We start from the raw sequence: 17,784 nt of genomic DNA, 5'->3' as shown, positions 1-17,784 counted from the left end.
TATAAGTCAAGCAACTGAATTGAGTGAGTCTGATCATAATCATTAAGCTTGTTTATATTGCAGACAGAGCAACACTTACGATCGGATTCACTCAGGACAATTTGTCCTCAGGTATTAATAAAAAAATAATGAACACGCTATGTTTCCCCACATAAATGGGGTGTTTTTCTTGACTTAAATAAAATAACTTTCTAAAAATGTCCCTACAAATATGAACTCCTGCCTGGCAGGAAGAGAAGTTCCTTTCTGGGAAAAAAAAAATTCATTAAAAATTGAGCTAGATTTAAAGCTCGAATGCATTTAGTGTAAAACGTGTCGAGGAAATTTATAATGTTGAGCATGGAAGACAGCCATCAACTCTGTTTTTAGCCATCACTCCACTGAGTTGAGGTTTTAGTTTCTAAGCAACATCGAGTTACATGGAAACTACAGTACAGAAACAGGCCATTCAGCCCAACTGGTCTATGCCGGTGATTATGCTCTACAATAGCCTCTTCCCTCCCTACTTCATCTCACCCTATCAGCATATCCTTCTATCCCTTTCTCCCTCATGTATTTATTTAGCTTCCCCTTAAATGCACCTCTGCTATTTGCCTCAACTACTCCTTGTGGTAGCGAGTTCCACATTCTCACCACATTTCTATGGTATGTGCCGATCTGGTTCATCTCTGCTTGGACCATGAGGGAGGAAATTGGGTCCTAATTCTGATCAAAATACCTCTTGTTTTCTCCTCTCTTTTCCTGCTACACCTTAACCACAGATAGTTCTCACTATTTTTACATGGGGTACGTATCATTTCGTGCAAACAAGTATCTTACTCTGTATATATTTAAAAATAAAAACAGAATGTTACTACAGTTGAGGTTTTGGGACCTCAAGTAGGTCATGCAAAGAAATCACAAGTACTGTGTGTCTCTAAACACCGTATATTGAAATGATCTATTAATATAATCCCTGGTCAATATCTCTTTCACATGTGTTTTCATTGGGGAGGAAAATTACCTAGGCAGACATCCCATAAGGCTAGTTAACAAAGTTCTCTGACTAAAAACAACTATTTAACAAAACTAGTGTACAAATACTTGGGGCTGGGGCCAATAAAAATATCATACTCCATCTGCCTTGGGCCCAAAGCACGGCACAAAGCAATAATCCGTTACAGTATTCCCAAGAGGTGAAACTCCTTCAACATAGATCATTAATAAGGGCAGGAGGCTCTCTGCATGAGAACTGCAAGGAAAGAATTGCCCTAAGAGGAGTATGTTTATGTGTGACATGAGCTCCATTGAAGAGGCATTTCCTGCACAAACTGCAGGAGCTTTCCATTCGACAAGTGATTATGCATCTCAAGGTTAGAAAATTAACAAGCATGTGCCCAAGTATGTTCACTGAGACACAATGGGAACAATGAAGCCCTGGAAGTAATACAGAGGAGAACCATGAAGCTAATTACTGACACCAGAGGGCTGACTGTTAGGAAAGATTGGAGAAACTTGGGTTATTTAGCGTTTTTAAAGAGGTACTGTAAATAAAAGAGAACCTCATAAAAACATTTAACATGGTAAACAGGATGGAGACGATAAATACAGAAAACTACCTTCAAGCTAAACTAAGACAAAGAGGCTCAAAGTAGCAAATGGTAAATGTAGTGAAACATAAATTCCTGATGTCAGGAAGTTTTGTTTACACAAAGAGTGATTAACATGTGGAACAGACCCAGTTAAAACAGTGGAGGCAAAACACCCTGGAATCTATGCTGTGGGGGTGCAGATTCCTTCTGGAAAGATGAGTTGAATGGCCTTTGTCATTCATACCAATGCTGTGAACAGATAGTTATAGTTTTTCAAATGCTACAAACATCTCTTACTCCTCTGTTTTTATATTTTCTCCCATGCGTTGTGGATTTAGCTCAAAAAAACACACCCGAAATGGGTCACAGGTCATTTGCTTGTACCTTAAAAAATGTTGCCCTGTAGCCACAAAATTCTTAAAGTGACAGGTACACAGCTTCTCTCTGTTTTCCTTTATACCCTGAAGGAGTGCTGCTTTGGGCCATAAAACCCATGGTAGATTCATAAGATCTGCATTCATATGGATTAGCCTTCATTCATCCAGATCCTACAGTGATTTTAAGTGGTCAGAATGTGGAACATGAATATTTTATGGATGGAAAGTATGTAAAACAAGCTGTTCATATCTAAGTATATAGTGAGCAGCAAGTAATGCTAAAAGTGTTGAGATAATGATACCTCAGCACTCCCAGTCACCCTTTTCCGGCCTGAGGTAGAGATGTGAAATGATGACTCCAATCAACGATCAGTCTTGGGGCAGCAAACATTTTTTAAAAATTGGTTTTGTGCAAAAAAAAAAGCGGGAGGAACATGGAGATTTCAAAAACTAAAGCATGCTCTAGGATAAAGCGATTTTAAAACTCACATAAGAACAGCCAAGGACATGAAAAGGCCACTCGGCCCATCAAACCGCATCCCTCTAGTACCCTATCTCTCCAAGCCTAGCATCCAACTGTATTTTGAATGCCCCTTGTAGGTTTATCTACAGCAGCATTTATATAGCACCTTTAATGTAATAAAACATCCCAAGGCACTTCACAGCTGCGTTATCAGACAAAATTTGACACCAAGCCACATAAGGATATATTAGGATGGGTGACCAAAAGCTTGGTCAAAGAGGTAGGTTTTAAGGAGGGTCTTAAAGGAGGAGAGAGAGGTGGAGAGGCGGAGAGGTTTAGGGAGGGAATTCCAGAGCTTAGGGTCTAGGCAGCTGAAGGCACGGCTGCCAATGGTGGGGTGAAGGGAGTAGGGGTGTACTAGAGGCCAGAGTTGGAGGAATACAGAGTTCCTGGAGGGGTTGTAGGGCTGGAGGAGGTTACAGAGGTAGGGAGGGGCGAGGCATTGATGGATTTGAACATGAGGATGAGAATCTTAAAATCGAGGTGCTGGAGGAACGAGAGCCAAAGTAGGTCAGCGAGCACAGGGGTGATGGGTGAGCAGGACTTGGTGCGGGTTAGGATGCAGGCAGCAAAGTTTTGGATGAGCTGAAGTTTATGGAGGGTGAAAGACGGGAGGCCAGCCAGAGAACACAGGAGTTATTCAATACTAAAAGGTGTGTGGTTTTAAATATCTGCAATAGTGAATACTTCTACAACTCGCTATCCAAAATGGCAAAATATGCATTTGTTGAGCTCCTACATCACAGCGCTCATAACTCAAGTCCTATGTTACATGTCATTATTTTTCTTCATGAATGATGACCAGTAAATTAGCTAAGGAATTGACCACTGCTACATTAAAGCAAAACATCACTATAGATGGGAAATACTGTCACAGTACTAAGAATGGCAATGGTCATCTCTTTCAATGCTGTTGCTAGTCGAGGGCTGTAGTCATTCCTTAAGCTACCATTAAGTGAACAGCAGTACATTGTTCTCTCAGTGAGGGTGCTAACACAGCTGGAAGTTTTAGGTGACATTTTGACTTGGTGGTGCAAAATGGAGCGGTTATGTGGCACATTAGAAGCATCTGTCATGTCATCCACAGAGTTTGAGCTGAAGCATTACAGAGGAGCTTTGGTGTGAAGATGAGAGGAGTTATGCCAGTGCTTCCCATGCCCCATTACTGATGCTGCACCATGTTTGGAACACAGAGCTTGGGCAATGCATATTATAGGCGTAGACTTAATTTAAATGTGGGCAACCTTACTTTCGCACTTTTCCTCAAACCTGAGAATTTCTTCCTCATCTGCTCCTACAATTTATGAACATAGAAGACAACATTTACTCTATCCATTTCCTCCCGCATTGCTATTACACATTGACTCACACAGGAGGGTTCATCTGTGCCTCAAGTATGGCTACCATCCTCTGTTGCAGCATTTCCAGCATGACATACAACACATTGCCATTGAAGAGGGCTAGTTCTGACCACTTTCCCATTCCTACCTGGTCCACACAGCCACAGTAACATCAATATTTACATGGGGCAGCAGCACTTTAAAAGCTGCTGCTGTCCACATTCTCTGCTTCTTTCATTCACAACTCTCCCTTACACTCACAGCGCGTGCTCATTATTTGAATGAGCTGACCTTAGTGGTGCAGATTTGCAGACGACACAAAAATTGGTCGTGTAGTTGATAGTGAAGAGGATAGCTGTAGACTCCAAGAAGATATCAATGGGTTGGTGGAGTGGGCGGAAAAGTGGCAAATGGAGTTCAACCCGGAGAAGTGTGAGGTAATGCACTTAGGGAGGGCAAACAGTAAAAGGGAATACACAGTAAACGGGAATATATTGAGAGAGATGGAGGAAGTGAGAGACCTTGGAGTGCATGTGCACAGGTCCCTGAAGGTGGCAGTACAGGTAGATAAGGTTGCGAAGGAGGCATACGGAATGCTCTCTATTATTAGCCAAGGTATAGAATACAAAAGCAGGGATGTAATGATGGAACTGTATAAAATGCTGGTAAGGCCACAGCTGGAGTATTGTGTGCAGTTCTGGTCACCACATTACAGGAAGGATGTAATTGCTCTGGAGAGAATGCAGAGAAGATTTACAAGAATGTTGCCAGGGCTTGAAAATTGCAGCTACGAGGAGAGATTGGATAGGCTGGGGTTGTTTTCCTTGGAGCAGAGGAGGCTGAGGGGAGACTTGATTGAGGTGTACAAAATTATGAGGGGCCCAGATAGAGTAGACAGGAAGTACCTGTTTCCCCTAGCGGAGAGTTCAAGAACTAGAGGACATAGATTTAAGCTGATTGGCGGAAGGATTAGAGGGGACATGAGGAAAAACATTTTTACCCAGAGGGTGGTGGGTGTATGGAATTCGCTGCCCGAATTGGTAGTAGAGGCAAGGACCCTCAACTCTTTTAAAAAGTACCTGGACCTGCACCTAAAGTGCTGTAAGTTGCAGGGCTATGGACCGGGTGCTGGAAGGTGGGATTAGAATGGGCACCTGGTTGTTCTTTTGTTCTTCGAGCTGACGCGGACACGATGGGCTGAATGGCCCCCTTCTGTGCTGTATCTTTTCTATGATTCTTTGGTTCTAAGTTCAGCTCCCTGCTGGAGAGACATTGTGCTCATGTGGCGATCCTAGCTCTATTTTTGTTGGAATCCTATGGTGTTTTTGTTTCGTGTATTCTTTACATGCAAAGCTCACCTTGTGGCAACTCATGGGAAGAACTATAAACACTAAAAAAGATACTCACTTCAAACAGTAACCAAGGTCAAGTGTACATGTAAATAGGTCAAGTATAATTTATTTCAGATTTCCAGCATCTGCAGTATTTTGCTTTTTTTGCAGTCTATGATGTTTTGATTGGATTAGTGACTTGCAATTCACTGAAGGGTATCCACTATCTGTGCACTTTATTGCAACAATTTTTGAAACTTCTCTTCTAGTTTTGAACTGGATGGGTTTATTTTCTCTGACTGAGCATTTGATTTAACTTGTTAACTTTCAGAAAGAGAATTCATAAATTATCTCTGGAAATCCCACTATGCACTATACTTGGTCCCAGCACGTGTCAATTGTCCAAATTTACGACATGTATAAAACCATAGTTCATTGTATTGGCAGGTGTGTCACTGTCGAAATATCAGATCACTCATAAAAGTTGTCAAGTTTTTCCTGCCTGCAAACCACTTTGTCAGGAAGTTCTGTTGATAGGTTCAAAATGTGTCTTTGGCAAATCCCTAAATATTTAAATTTCAAAGTAGTTGAAAGGAAAGATTAGATTCCCCTAGTGGAATGGACGTTTATTTGTAGTAATGCAAGTATTTTACGTCTTCCTTTTTTTTTACAAAGTAATGGTTCAGTACCCCTTCACTCTCTGAAGTCATGTCTATAAGCTGTGCAAGTTTATAATGGTTACAGTGCACATGGGAACTTTTTGCAGGGCCTCTGAGATGATAACATTAAAGAAAATATCATTCAAGTAAATAGAGTAGATAGGGAGAAACTGTTTCCACTGGCGGGAGGGTCGGTAACCAGAGGACACAGATTCAAGGTAATTGGCAAAAGAACCAGAGGCGAGATGAGGAGAAATTCTTTTACACTGTGCATTGTTGTGATCTGGAATGCAGGGCCTGAAAGGGCGGTGGAAGCAGATTCAGTAGTAACTTTCAAAAGGGAATTGGATAAATACTTGAAGTGGAAAAATTTGCAGGACTTTGGGGAAAGAGCAGGGGAGTGGGACTAATTGGAGAGCTCTTTCAAAAAGCCAGCACAGGCACGATGGGCTGAATGACCTCCTTCTGTGCTGTGTGATTGTATGATTGGCTCGTCAACATCTTCCTACATCACTAAGTTGCACTGTGTCATGTCCTCCTAGTAAGAAAAGAAGTTAAATAATATGCCAGTTATAGTGCGTATTCTGTGTTGATACAAAGCGTCTTGATTTGGCATTGATGCAAAATGTGCGCTTTAACTTGGACGTCAAGTCACTGAACATGCATTTTAAGAAATGGTATAGAACTATCTAAAGAAGGTAGTCTAGTACAGCTTCAGCTTTGGAATGGCCACTATATAACTGCAATTCACACAAACCCAGGATGCAACTTAGCCAGACCTTCCCATTCTCATCCTCTCCCTCTTGTTAAACACTCTCTTCACCTACATAAGTAGATGCATGCGTTTAGTAGTTAACACTGGTGACATCACATGCACCCAAACCCATGCACCAGCATGCTATCTGCAGGTGGTGGGATGACAGAAACATACGTCACAAAAGAGTTAGCATGGGGTTCTACCATTCAGGCTGCTACTGAAGGAGCAGGGAAAATGAGGTGCAGTGAAGTACATAGTGGGCAACCATTGGAAGCTAGACAAATACTGAAGGTAGGAAGGAACATTTCATGGTCGCAATAGTTGGTACACTGCATAACTGTGTTCCACTGTGCAGTCTACCATCTTGCCTCTCCTTGTGAAGTCATTGAACATTTTCCAGCACTGATTCGAGGTCCTCTGCTCGCATTAACTTGATCATCCACCTCCTGCCAAGCCCTCAGACCCACCCTTTGCCTGACCTGACCGTCATTGGGGGAAGCAGGAGGTCCATTCTGTGCTGTACTGGCTCCAGTATGACTTTGTATGACCTCCTTCTCGAAGCAAGTGCCATGCCGCTTCCACCACTGCCCCAGCGGTTGATACTTAGATAAAGTCACATAGGGCATCCACTAATAACAACAACTTGTATTTATATAACGGCTTTAACATAGTAGAACATCCCAAGGGCACAGGAGCGATTATCAAACAAAATTTGACACCAAGTCACATAAGGAGATAATAGAGCTGGTGACCAAAAGCTTGGTCAAAGAGGTTGGACCATCAATGGAGGAGAGAGAGGCAGAGAGGTTTAGGGAGGGAATTCCAGAGCTTAGGGCCTAGGCAGCTGAAGGCACGGCTGCCAATGGTGGAGCAATGAAAATCGGGGATGTTCAAAAGGCCAGAATTGGAGGAGCCCAGAGATCTTGGAGGATTGTAGGTCTGGTGGAGGTTACAGAGACAGGGAGGGGCGAGGATATGGCGGGATTTGAAAACGAGGATGAGAATTTTAAAATCGAGACATTGTCGGATAGGTTGCAAATAGAGCTTATAATGAAAAATGGAAAACTTGTGTTCAGTGGCCATCTCAAGTTATGTCCTGCATATTCTGGAGTTACCTCCAATATCTCCTTGGCACTGTTTCCACAACTATCTCCGTTAAGGCTCTTGCTGCAGAAGCTCGTTTGTGTTTGGAATGTTAGGAGATCACTCATTGGTGTCCCGTTTTACGCACACTGATTTAGAAATCATTTACAGGTAGTCATTTGGGAACTTCTCATGTAATTCTTCATAAATTAATATACCTATTGTTCCAGGCTCTTCAAACATGTCAGTTTAAATTTCTTAGTGTTATTGTTGCCTTTAGTTGTATTGATGTGGAGATGCCGGTGATGGACTGGGGTTGACAATTGTAAACAATTTTACAACACCAAGTTATAGTCCAGCAATTTTATTTTAAATTCACAAGCTTTCGGAGATTTTCTCCTTCCTCAGGTAAATGTTTCAAGATCTCCTTGAAGCCTACGCATTTATACATATTGAATAATACATGGTGTTTACAGACTGCCCCTGCAACTGCCCGTTGCCAAGGCAATCACCGTGTTCAGACAGAGAGGTGTCATCTGCAGAACCCCCGAATACACATTCAACAAAAAAACAAACAGGGAAAAAAAACAGAGAAAAAAAAAACACAGAGAGAGGCAGAAACATCCGGAAGGCAGAGAGAGCCAGCAAATGACCCATTATATTAAAAACAGATAACATTTGTTCGCTGGTGGGGTAACGTGTAGCGTGACATGAACCCAAGATCCCGGTTGAGGCCGTCCTCATGGGTGCGGAACCAATAGTTGTATTGGTTAGCAAACATAAAAACATTTTTTGGCAGATTTGTCTCGCCAACAGAGTGTTATGGTTCCTAGGCAGGGGCTTCCCTCCTAAATCTGTATTATATTTCTGCTCTTCTTCTTCAAAATAAAGAAAGATTGCTTCCCTGGTAAGATTTTCCTTGCTCTTCAAGTGATGTACATTGTCCATACACCTTGATTCCATCTATCCATCCGTGTCGGCCCTGCAGGTGAATGGCTTTGTGGGTTAATGTTAAGTGGTTCGTTAATTTTCAATTTACGTTCATGTCAGAACAAACTGGCTGCAATGAAAAAGGGCCTTGGACATTATACAAAGTGGGAGTAGGACACCATGTGCAACACTGGCTATCTGCAGTGTCATCGTAACATTTTTACATGCACACTCAACACATGCTTTCTCTAGAATGTGTCAAGCTAGGCTACACGCCTCCATGAGAATGCCTATCATTTGAACAAGAACAACTTGCATTTATTTTGCTCCTTTTAAGTAGCAAAACGTCCCTAAGCACTTCACAGGAGAGTTAACAGACAAAATTTGAAACTGAGCTACATAAGGAGATATTGGGACAGGTGACCAAAAGCTTGGTCAAAGAGGTAGGTTTTAAGGAGCGACTTAAAGGAGACGGGAGAGGCAGAGAGGTTTAGGGAGGGAATTCCAGAGCTTATGGCCTAGGCAGCTGAAGGCACGGCCGCCAGTGCTGGAGCGATGGAAATCAGGGATGCACAAGAGGCCAGAATTGGAGGAGCGCAGAGATCTCGGAGGGTTGTAGGGCTGGAGGAGGTCACAGAGATAGGGAGAGGGCGAGGCCATGGAGGGATTTGAATACAAGGATGAGAATTTTAAAATCGAGGCGTTGCTGGACCGGGAGCCAGTGTAGGTCAGCAAGCACAGGGGCTGATGGGTGAACGGGACATGGTGCGGTATAGGATACGGGCAGCAGAGCTTTGGATGAGCTGAGGTTTACGGAGGATGCAAGGTGGGAGGCCGGCCATGAGATCATTGGAATCGTCGAATCTAAAGGTAAGAAAGGCATGGATGAGAGTTTCAGCAGCAGATGAAAATTCATTTGAAGAATAAAGAAGGCACAACTAAAGTAGGTGATTTGGCATTCATCTTCTAGGATCTTATTTGTCACATACTGTGAGAAAAAGGCAACAAAATTATACTACCACCTACACCTTTATAGTAACTCCTTCACTTTTATATCCAAAATGAGCTTGAAAAGATTGCCTCCAGTGTTAATGGCCCTTCTTATACCTTCGTCCTCACTATCCGGCATCAAATCAGAGGAACAGATGCTTTTTACTCAATGTATTTATTCCTTGCTATTTTGCCACTTTCACGACAGTCACTGAAATACTACATTGTGTAATTGCCTGCAACAAACTGCAATTCCCTGTAGTGAAATGAACAGAAGTGAAGTAAAATGAGTTAGCCCGAGTTGGGGGGGGGGGGGTGGGGAGACTTTATTACATTATCACCTGACTTACCGGGATACACTGTACCGGGGTAGTCCGGAGAAGGATCAGCGCGCATACAGTTGTGACGTTTTAGTACATGTCGTCTCTCTAATCTGCTGTGGTCATTTTTGTTTGATGAAATAACTGAGGTAACAGCTGATATTATTGGGTAAACTTCAGCAACAAGTCGTCAGTTACTAATTATCAACAACAAACTTGTTTCTATGGCATGATCTTCATTGACGATAAGGAAGTTCCTTTATAAATCACTGGTTAGGCCCCAGCTGGAGTATTGTGTCCAATTCTGGGCACCACACTTTAGGAAGGATGTCAAGGCTTTGGAGAGGATGCAGAGGAGATTTACTAGAATGGTACCAGGGATGAGGGACATCAGTTATGTGGAGAGACTGGAGAAGCTGGGGTTGTACTCTTTAGAGCAGAGAAGGTTAAGGAGAGATTTAATAGAGGTGTTCAAAATTATGAGGGGTTTTGTTAGAGTAGACAGGGAGAAACTGTTTCCACTGGCAGGAGGGTCATTAACCCGATGACACAAATTTATGGTAATTAGCAAAAAAGCAAGGAGAATTTTTTTTGACCCGGTGAGTTGTTATGATCTGGAATGTACTGCCCGAAAGGGTGGTGGAAGCAGATTCAATAGTAACTTTCAAAAGGGAATTAGATAAATACTTGAAGGGGAGAAAATTTGCAGGCCTTTGGGGAAAGAGCAGGGGAGTGGGACTAATTGGATAGCTCTTTCAAAGAGCCGGCACAGGCATGATGGGCCGAATGGCCTCCTTCTGTGCTTTATGATTCTATGATATGTTATATCAGAAAAGTCAAATTCCTTTCAATCAGAAAATCGCACCATGCTATCAGAGTGAATTAAGTAATGAAGTCACTGCTCTGGGTTTTTTCTTTCTTTGCACTGAGTTAGGCAAATATAATCGTAAAAGACTGATGTCTCCAGTTAGCATTTAGAATAGGAAAAAAATCCTGAATCGCTAATGATTGATTAAAGCCATTTTGTTCCCCTGCATTCTTGATGCATTCATGCACCGTTATTGCAAAGTTGTGTACCCCCAGCTGATTTAATCAAAAGCTGGAGGCATTTACAACACATTTCAAAGCTGGAGAGCAGAATGACATAGAGGATACACAATATAAATTACAAACAAAATTCTCAAGTACATGATCTGCTTATTACTTTATTAGTTAGTAGTCGAGAGATTTATAAAGGTTTCCGCACTTGCTTTGTGTGTCCTGCTGTGTTTTATATTAGTCTTGCTTTCATTTTTTCTTCTTCAGAGAAGCTTTTCTCTGTAGCAGCACCAGATTGTTTGTCCTGTCCTTTTCTCTAGAACTTCTCAAGGTGGCTGCAAAATTAAATTGTGAGTGTTTTCGTATCTGATCCTCTTTGTCTCCCAACCACCATCATTTTGCAAGGAATGAGTTGTCATTTCTTTAGGAGAACACCTTTAATGCACTGACAAAAATATCTCAAAATTGCAAGAAGTATATTTTATCCTTGTTTTGTCCCCTCCGCACTGCCCTGTGCCTCAGATTCTGTGCTCCTGATGAGAGGGCCAAACTACTTGCTGTATCTCTATGCCATCCACCTGCTCTGAGGGCAACTTGTGTTGAAGGGCAACTCGAGGTGGGATCCCTGAGGATTTCCCTCCCCTCCCACCGGCAAGGCACCTAACGTCCTCACATTTGCCGTGCCGGATGAGTCAGCTCTATAATGGGCAAGATACCATTCGTGGAAACCAGTATGCAAATACCAATCGAGACTGGGATTTGAGCCAAGGCCTTCTAGTCGATGGCAAATCATAGTGATTTAATATGCAGCAAGACAAGGATCAAAGTTAGATTCAGGTCCAGTTGCAAGGTTTAGAATTAAGTTTACGGAGTTACGGTTTTAAGGAAACTAAGCTAAGGTCAATCAAATTAAGATGTAGATAACATATCAAAAATGATTGTATTGGTTTCTAATCTTCCTTTCAACAGTTTTGCTAACTGCATAAAAATATTAAATATGTCTTTTTCATTTGGAAGCATGTGTCTTATAATTGACTAATCCTTGAAAGCAGTATTAATCCTACACAGGTATACGTGCCTGGGATTTCCGTGGGGTTCTGACGATCTCTTGGAGTAAATTTGGCGTAAGTTCGGCAGAAACCCCAGCCCCGTCTATCCAGGGTTTCCGCCGAAATGACTGCCAGAGATCGGGGGGACCCCCGTAGAAATTCCAGCTCTCAATATTTTGGATTGTGTTGCAGATTAATGCCATTTTTTTCACCCCATGCTGTGCACCATCCCCAGCACCGAGGCAGATAGCTGACCTGTTCCCACGTCCCTGCTAATGTTGGGGGGGGGGGATGATTTCCTCTAGGTGCAATGTGTTACAACGTTGTACACCTGTTCTTTATAAAGTGGGCCAATTTCTGAGGGGAACCCCTACCCTCAGAGGTAGCCTCTGCCGCACCTTGCAGCCTCCCCAAGATGTGCCCCTAGTGATACCGGTGCCCGTCCAGGCAGAGGCCAGCCATTCCCTACAGAGATTAGAAAAAAGCGGATTGCCCCAGGTTTTTAACTTACTTACCAGTGACTGCTTACAAAGCACCAATGGGCTCTAAATGACAGGAAAATTAATTTTAAGAAAATCGTATATAAAATGAATTAAAAAAGACAAGGCCTTGAAATGATGCTGTCGGATAATAGCTGACAAACTCTTAACATTTTCATCTGAAATTCCTCTCCAGTGCTTTAGTAGAGGGGTTAAATGGATTAATATTTTCAGTACCATTGAATTTTAGATAAATCTAATAAATATTCATATAGCACTATCCCACGACATAATTTCAAAGCGCAAATGTATAAATATGTCTTCAATAGTTTTAACAAAGGATTGCACTAGTTTGGGATTTTTACCTTAAATGACAATCTGGACACCCTTTTAATATGAAACCTGTTAACTTGCAAAAATAACCCTGTATTACAGCACATCTATTAAAATGATTTTCTGTAGTGAGCATTTATAAAGCAGAATTCGAGAAATATGTAATACTGTAGAACGTAGAACTTGCAACATTCTCTGAACAAACGAAAGCATTTTAACCCTTGTTGTATTTCCTATTTCAGTGCAAAAATCCTTCTGCGGTCCTCAAATGGTTACAGGCAAGTGTTCCATCCTATGAATATTAGTGCACATACCTTTTGAGCTGGAATCGTTTATATTCTATTTTTCACACAGCCTGCAAGAAAACATGCAGCTACAAACGTAACCAAGTTTCCACCTACCATCATCCAAAACGTGTTCAGATTTGAATCAGAACGCATCCCTTCAAAGTAGTAAATTACGACGGGTAGCACAGAATGCTAGCTAGTTATGGGCAAAACCGATTCTGGCTGACTAACTAGGGGACTATAGAATTCCCTATGTTTTACACCATTTACTTTTCCTCCCCCCCCCCCCCCCCGCCCCCTCAGTATGAGAAAGGGGACTTGAGAGGCAATAAGGTCCATTTGTCAATCCATCTCTCCGTGTGAAAAATAGTTCACCAATGATTCCACAAGATCGTTACCAAATTCTATGAGCATCAAAAATAACTAAGGGAGGGGGATTCCTGGGAATTGCAGCTGCCTTGTTAGCATCATAATTGCCTGATCGATGTAAAAAATTTTTAAAAATTTGGATTGATGTTGTCATTCATCAGTTATGGATTGTTTCTCTTATTTTACACTTTTATAATCACTCACTGAGATGTCAGTTCTAATCAATCGGCTATAGACAGATGACAAAACAGCTCAGCTCATTACACTATAGATGATGTTGTCGGCTTATCATGGCATTATTTATCCTCAGTGCAGTAGACCTCAAGACTTAAAACCTGGAGCAAAGTGCACAGAACTAGTGACCTTTCATGGATTGTTACCTGCTGCTTGTGTCAGCCGTGGCTCAGTTGGTAGCACTCTTGCTGCTGAGATTAGGAGGTTTGTGGGTTCAAGCCCTACTCCAGAGCCTTGAGCACAAAATATAGGCCAACATTCCCAATGCAATACTGAGGGAATGCTGCATTGTTGGAGGTGCTGTCTTTTGGATGAGACGTTAAACTGATGCCCCATCTGCCCTCTTAGGCAGATGTAAAAGATACCAGGGCACTATTTCAAAGAAGAGCAGGGGAGTTCAACCCGGTGTCCTGGCTAATATTTATCCCTCAACCAACATCGTTAAAACAGAGGACATGGTCATTATCACATTGCTGTTTGCGGGAGCTTGCTGTGTGCAAATTGGCTGCCATGTTTCCTTACGTTACAACAGTGACTACACTTTAAAATTACTTCATTGGCTGTAAAGCGCTTTGGGACGTCCTGAGGTCATGAGAGGCGCTATATAAATGCAAGTTTTTCTTTAATTGAACTTTAGTTCACTGCTGTTAGCCTTGACGTTTATATAAGCTTCTAGTAATGTGTCCAAGTTGCAGTCAGGTATTCTATTTAACTACCACCACTCCAACAACAATGTAACATTCCCATACTAGCAGACATGCAAAGGCAAAGTGCATCGAAGGCACTGCAATAATAGTCATTTAATTATTTACACTCTTAAAAACTTTGGAAAAAGTGTCCCTTATTGTATATTAATTTCAGGATACTGGTAGTCGCAAACCTTTGGCTAAATTGAACTTTATGATAAATTGTTCCCTCTGGAATTGTATATCTGCCTGCTGTGAGTGATTTAGCTGTGCAAAAAAATGTAAAAACACATTTACAGATTTACTGCAGGAAATTCAGATTTTAACAAAGGAAGAATTTTCACTTTTCTTCACTTTAAAATAATCCTTATGTTGAATGTACGATTTACCCAATGGGGATACTGCCATTTGTTATATGCAGTTGGGAGTAAATTAACTTCCTCATTCTTTTTAATATTTATGATTTTAGTGCCTTTAGTCCTTTTCTTTTTAATTTAAAGCTATTTTACGACTGGAAAGTGTTCAGTTTTCACTGTGATATGTGTTTCTTGTTCTGATCTAAATGTGATTTAAAAATTTTAAATTCAGGAATGCAGAAAGTACTGTAACTGCAAAGACTTGGATATGTGATGTATAGATGGGCCTTTATGTGTTGCACACAGAGCTTCAATTAGAAACGGCCAGATTCAATTCTGAATTTGCTCCTGTTACTCTACAACCTAATAGAAAATCTATTTTAATTTTCTTACAAAAATGATTGCACGTATAGATAGTCTATTTTTAGCTTCTGCTGCGACAGAAATTGTTTTTTTTTAAAACCGTGAAACGTTAACAGTTGTATTTTATCAACTTCAAAGATCTTGGCGGGGGGGAGGGGGAGTGTGACACAGGATCCTCCATGACATTGGCATGAACCCAAGCTGAATCGAAGAGCGAGAAATTCTTTGTGAAGATAGAAGATATACTTTCCCCCTAGGCAATAAAGTATCCTATTTTAGTAGTCTCTCATTCAATTATTTCAGCAGAGAAACACAAATCTGGTGCAATACTTAGTGGATACTTTCATTCCGTAATAATAACACCAACTTCCACTCTTAGTATACTTCAAGTAAAAATAAAAAAGACCGCACCCCTACATACAAATGTATACCCCATTGCTCAATGTCGCTAGCTGTACATTGTATCCATGACAGGATAAATAGAATGCAGGCTCACCATTTGCTAACCGATTCACAATCATCCATTAATACATTCAGGTGTAGTTGCAGCCACTTCTGAACAAAGCCACTGTTCTGCAAATAAAAAACGTTGGCAAATGAATTTCAATATAGATAAGTGTGAGGTGATGCATTTTGGTAGGAGGAATAAGAAGGCCACATACTCCTTGGAAAATAAGAGTCTAAATGGGGTAGAGGGAGCTAGGGATACACAGTCACAAATCATTAAAAGTTAACAAGGTCATAAAAAATTCAATCAAAGCACTGGGGTTCATTTCTACAGGAATAGAATTGAAAAGCAAGGAAGTTTTGTTAAATTTGTATGGAACCTTGGTTAGACCACACTTGAAGTATTGTGCACAGTTCTGGTCTCCATATTACAAAAAGGCTTAGAGGCACTAGAGAAGGTGCAAAAAAGATTTAAAAGGATGACACCAGAACTGAGAGGTTATAACTATCAGGAAAGATTTAACAGGCTGGGGCTCTTTCCTCTAGAAAAGAGAAATTTAAGGAATCTTACAACACCAGGTTATAGTCCAACAGTTTTATTTGAAAATCACAAGCTTTCGGAGCTTACCTCCTTCGTCAGGTGAGTGACCTCCTTGGTCCATCACCAGCATCTCCACATCATAGAAAAGAGAAGGCTGAGGGGTGACCTGATAGAGGTCTTTAAAATTATGAAAGGGTTTGACAGGGTAGACATAGAGAAGATGTTGGATTCCCCCAAAACCAGGGGTCATAAATATAAGATAGTCGCTAATAAATCCAATAGGGGATTCAGGAGAAACCTCTTTACCCAGAGAGTGGTTAAAATGTGGAACTCACTGCCACAAGGAGTAGTTGAGGCGAATAGCATAGATACATTTAAGGGGAAGCTAGATAAGTACATGAGGGAGAAAGGAATAGAAGGATATGCTGATAGGGTTAGATGAAGAAGTGGTGGGGAGGAGGCTGGTGTGGAGCATAAACACTGGCAGAGACCAGAGTGGCCTGTTTCTGTGCTGTAAATTCTATGTAATTCTATGTATGTTCAACTAACAAATTACCCTCAGAGCATCTAGAATTACAGCTCTGATATTATGGGGCTCACTATCAGGCAAGACCCATGCAGTAGTCATACTGTGCCTCCTTTTACACACTCAGTTGGTAGCAGGCCAGGTTTTGCCTCTGACACTATTGGTGAGCTGATGGAAGCTACACCAGCAAGTACAAGCCTCATTTTCTTTGGAATAATTATTCAGATATTCAAAGGCCAAAATTTACAACGTTTGCCCAAGCTGCAACCCCAACGTTCACCTCACCCATAGGTGTTTGATCTGCTGGTCTGGCCTGCTCCAGTTGTCTCCTTAAAACTAGGTTGTTGTTTGGATAATTGAGCTTTAAAGGTGATTTTTTTTTTTTAACTTTGCACTTTAGTGGTGGCCCGCGTTGTATTTAGAAATTTGTTTTACCTGTACCTTTTTCCATCTTTGTAAAAAAGCCTATCTTTGTCATCAAAGACTTTACTGCAGTCTTTTTCTGCCATATAAGTGCAAGTTGTTATATTTGTAACCATCACACGGCCTGCCCCAATTAAATTACAGCACTCATAATTCCCACCTAAGTATCTGTTGTGTGTCTGCTGTCTAGAGCCAAAAATGAAAATATGAACAGCTTTGTTAAAATCCCTGCACAAGAGCTATGACTGCTTTCTAATCAGGTGGCATGGCAGTGGTCCTCAGCACCATCGCCGTTGGGTATTTGCATTTCCTTTCCTTGCTTGTGGCGGGGAAAGAGGATTATGGGATCACCCTTGCATGTTAGAGCAACGTTTCGTCAAACTGCTCGTAGCAAAAAAAGGCTTTCATAAGATATTATAAATCAATTATTAATACTTGAGGAAAATTATCCCATGGGCCCAACAGCACAAATATTGCTTGGCTTGAAAAACTGCGATTTCCGCCTCATTTTTTTAAGCCTATGCTTTGTGTTTTTATGCCTTTTAAAGCTGTTTTACATCATTAGAGCGTCGGGCTGATCTCAGTGGGTCATAAACCTGCCATAAACGCAAGTTCCACCAAGAAAGGAAGGGGAAAATTGCTTGGTGTTGAAGCTGATAGTACTTCCCCATTGTGCTCTCAGGGTAAAACACGCAGACATCAGAATGATCCAGAGGGAAATGATGACTTCATAACTGGGCATAGAAAAGCAGTGGTGCTGCATAAGAAAGCG

At 41.4% G+C, this 17,784-nt stretch overlaps 1 protein-coding gene across 2 annotated transcripts in view; it reads left to right on the top strand.

Moving 5' to 3' along the window:
- znf516 (zinc finger protein 516) overlaps positions 1 to 17,784 on the top strand; it is a 189,912-nt gene that overhangs the window by 158,813 nt on the left and 13,315 nt on the right. Inside the window, exon 5 of one of the 2 annotated variants that reach the window (XM_067981936.1) lies at positions 13,023 to 13,058. The exons of the other annotated variant lie outside the window; for it this stretch is intronic. Coding sequence (XP_067838037.1) covers positions 13,023 to 13,058 — 36 coding nt within the window. The remainder of the gene's footprint in view (positions 1 to 13,022; positions 13,059 to 17,784) is intronic. 2 annotated transcript variants of the gene reach the window in all.

Source organism: Heptranchias perlo, chromosome 3 (genome assembly GCF_035084215.1).
Source record: "Heptranchias perlo isolate sHepPer1 chromosome 3, sHepPer1.hap1, whole genome shotgun sequence".
In the NCBI taxonomy this organism is placed as follows: domain Eukaryota; kingdom Metazoa; phylum Chordata; class Chondrichthyes; order Hexanchiformes; family Hexanchidae; genus Heptranchias; species Heptranchias perlo.
This window is presented reverse-complemented; position numbering and strand designations above follow the sequence as displayed.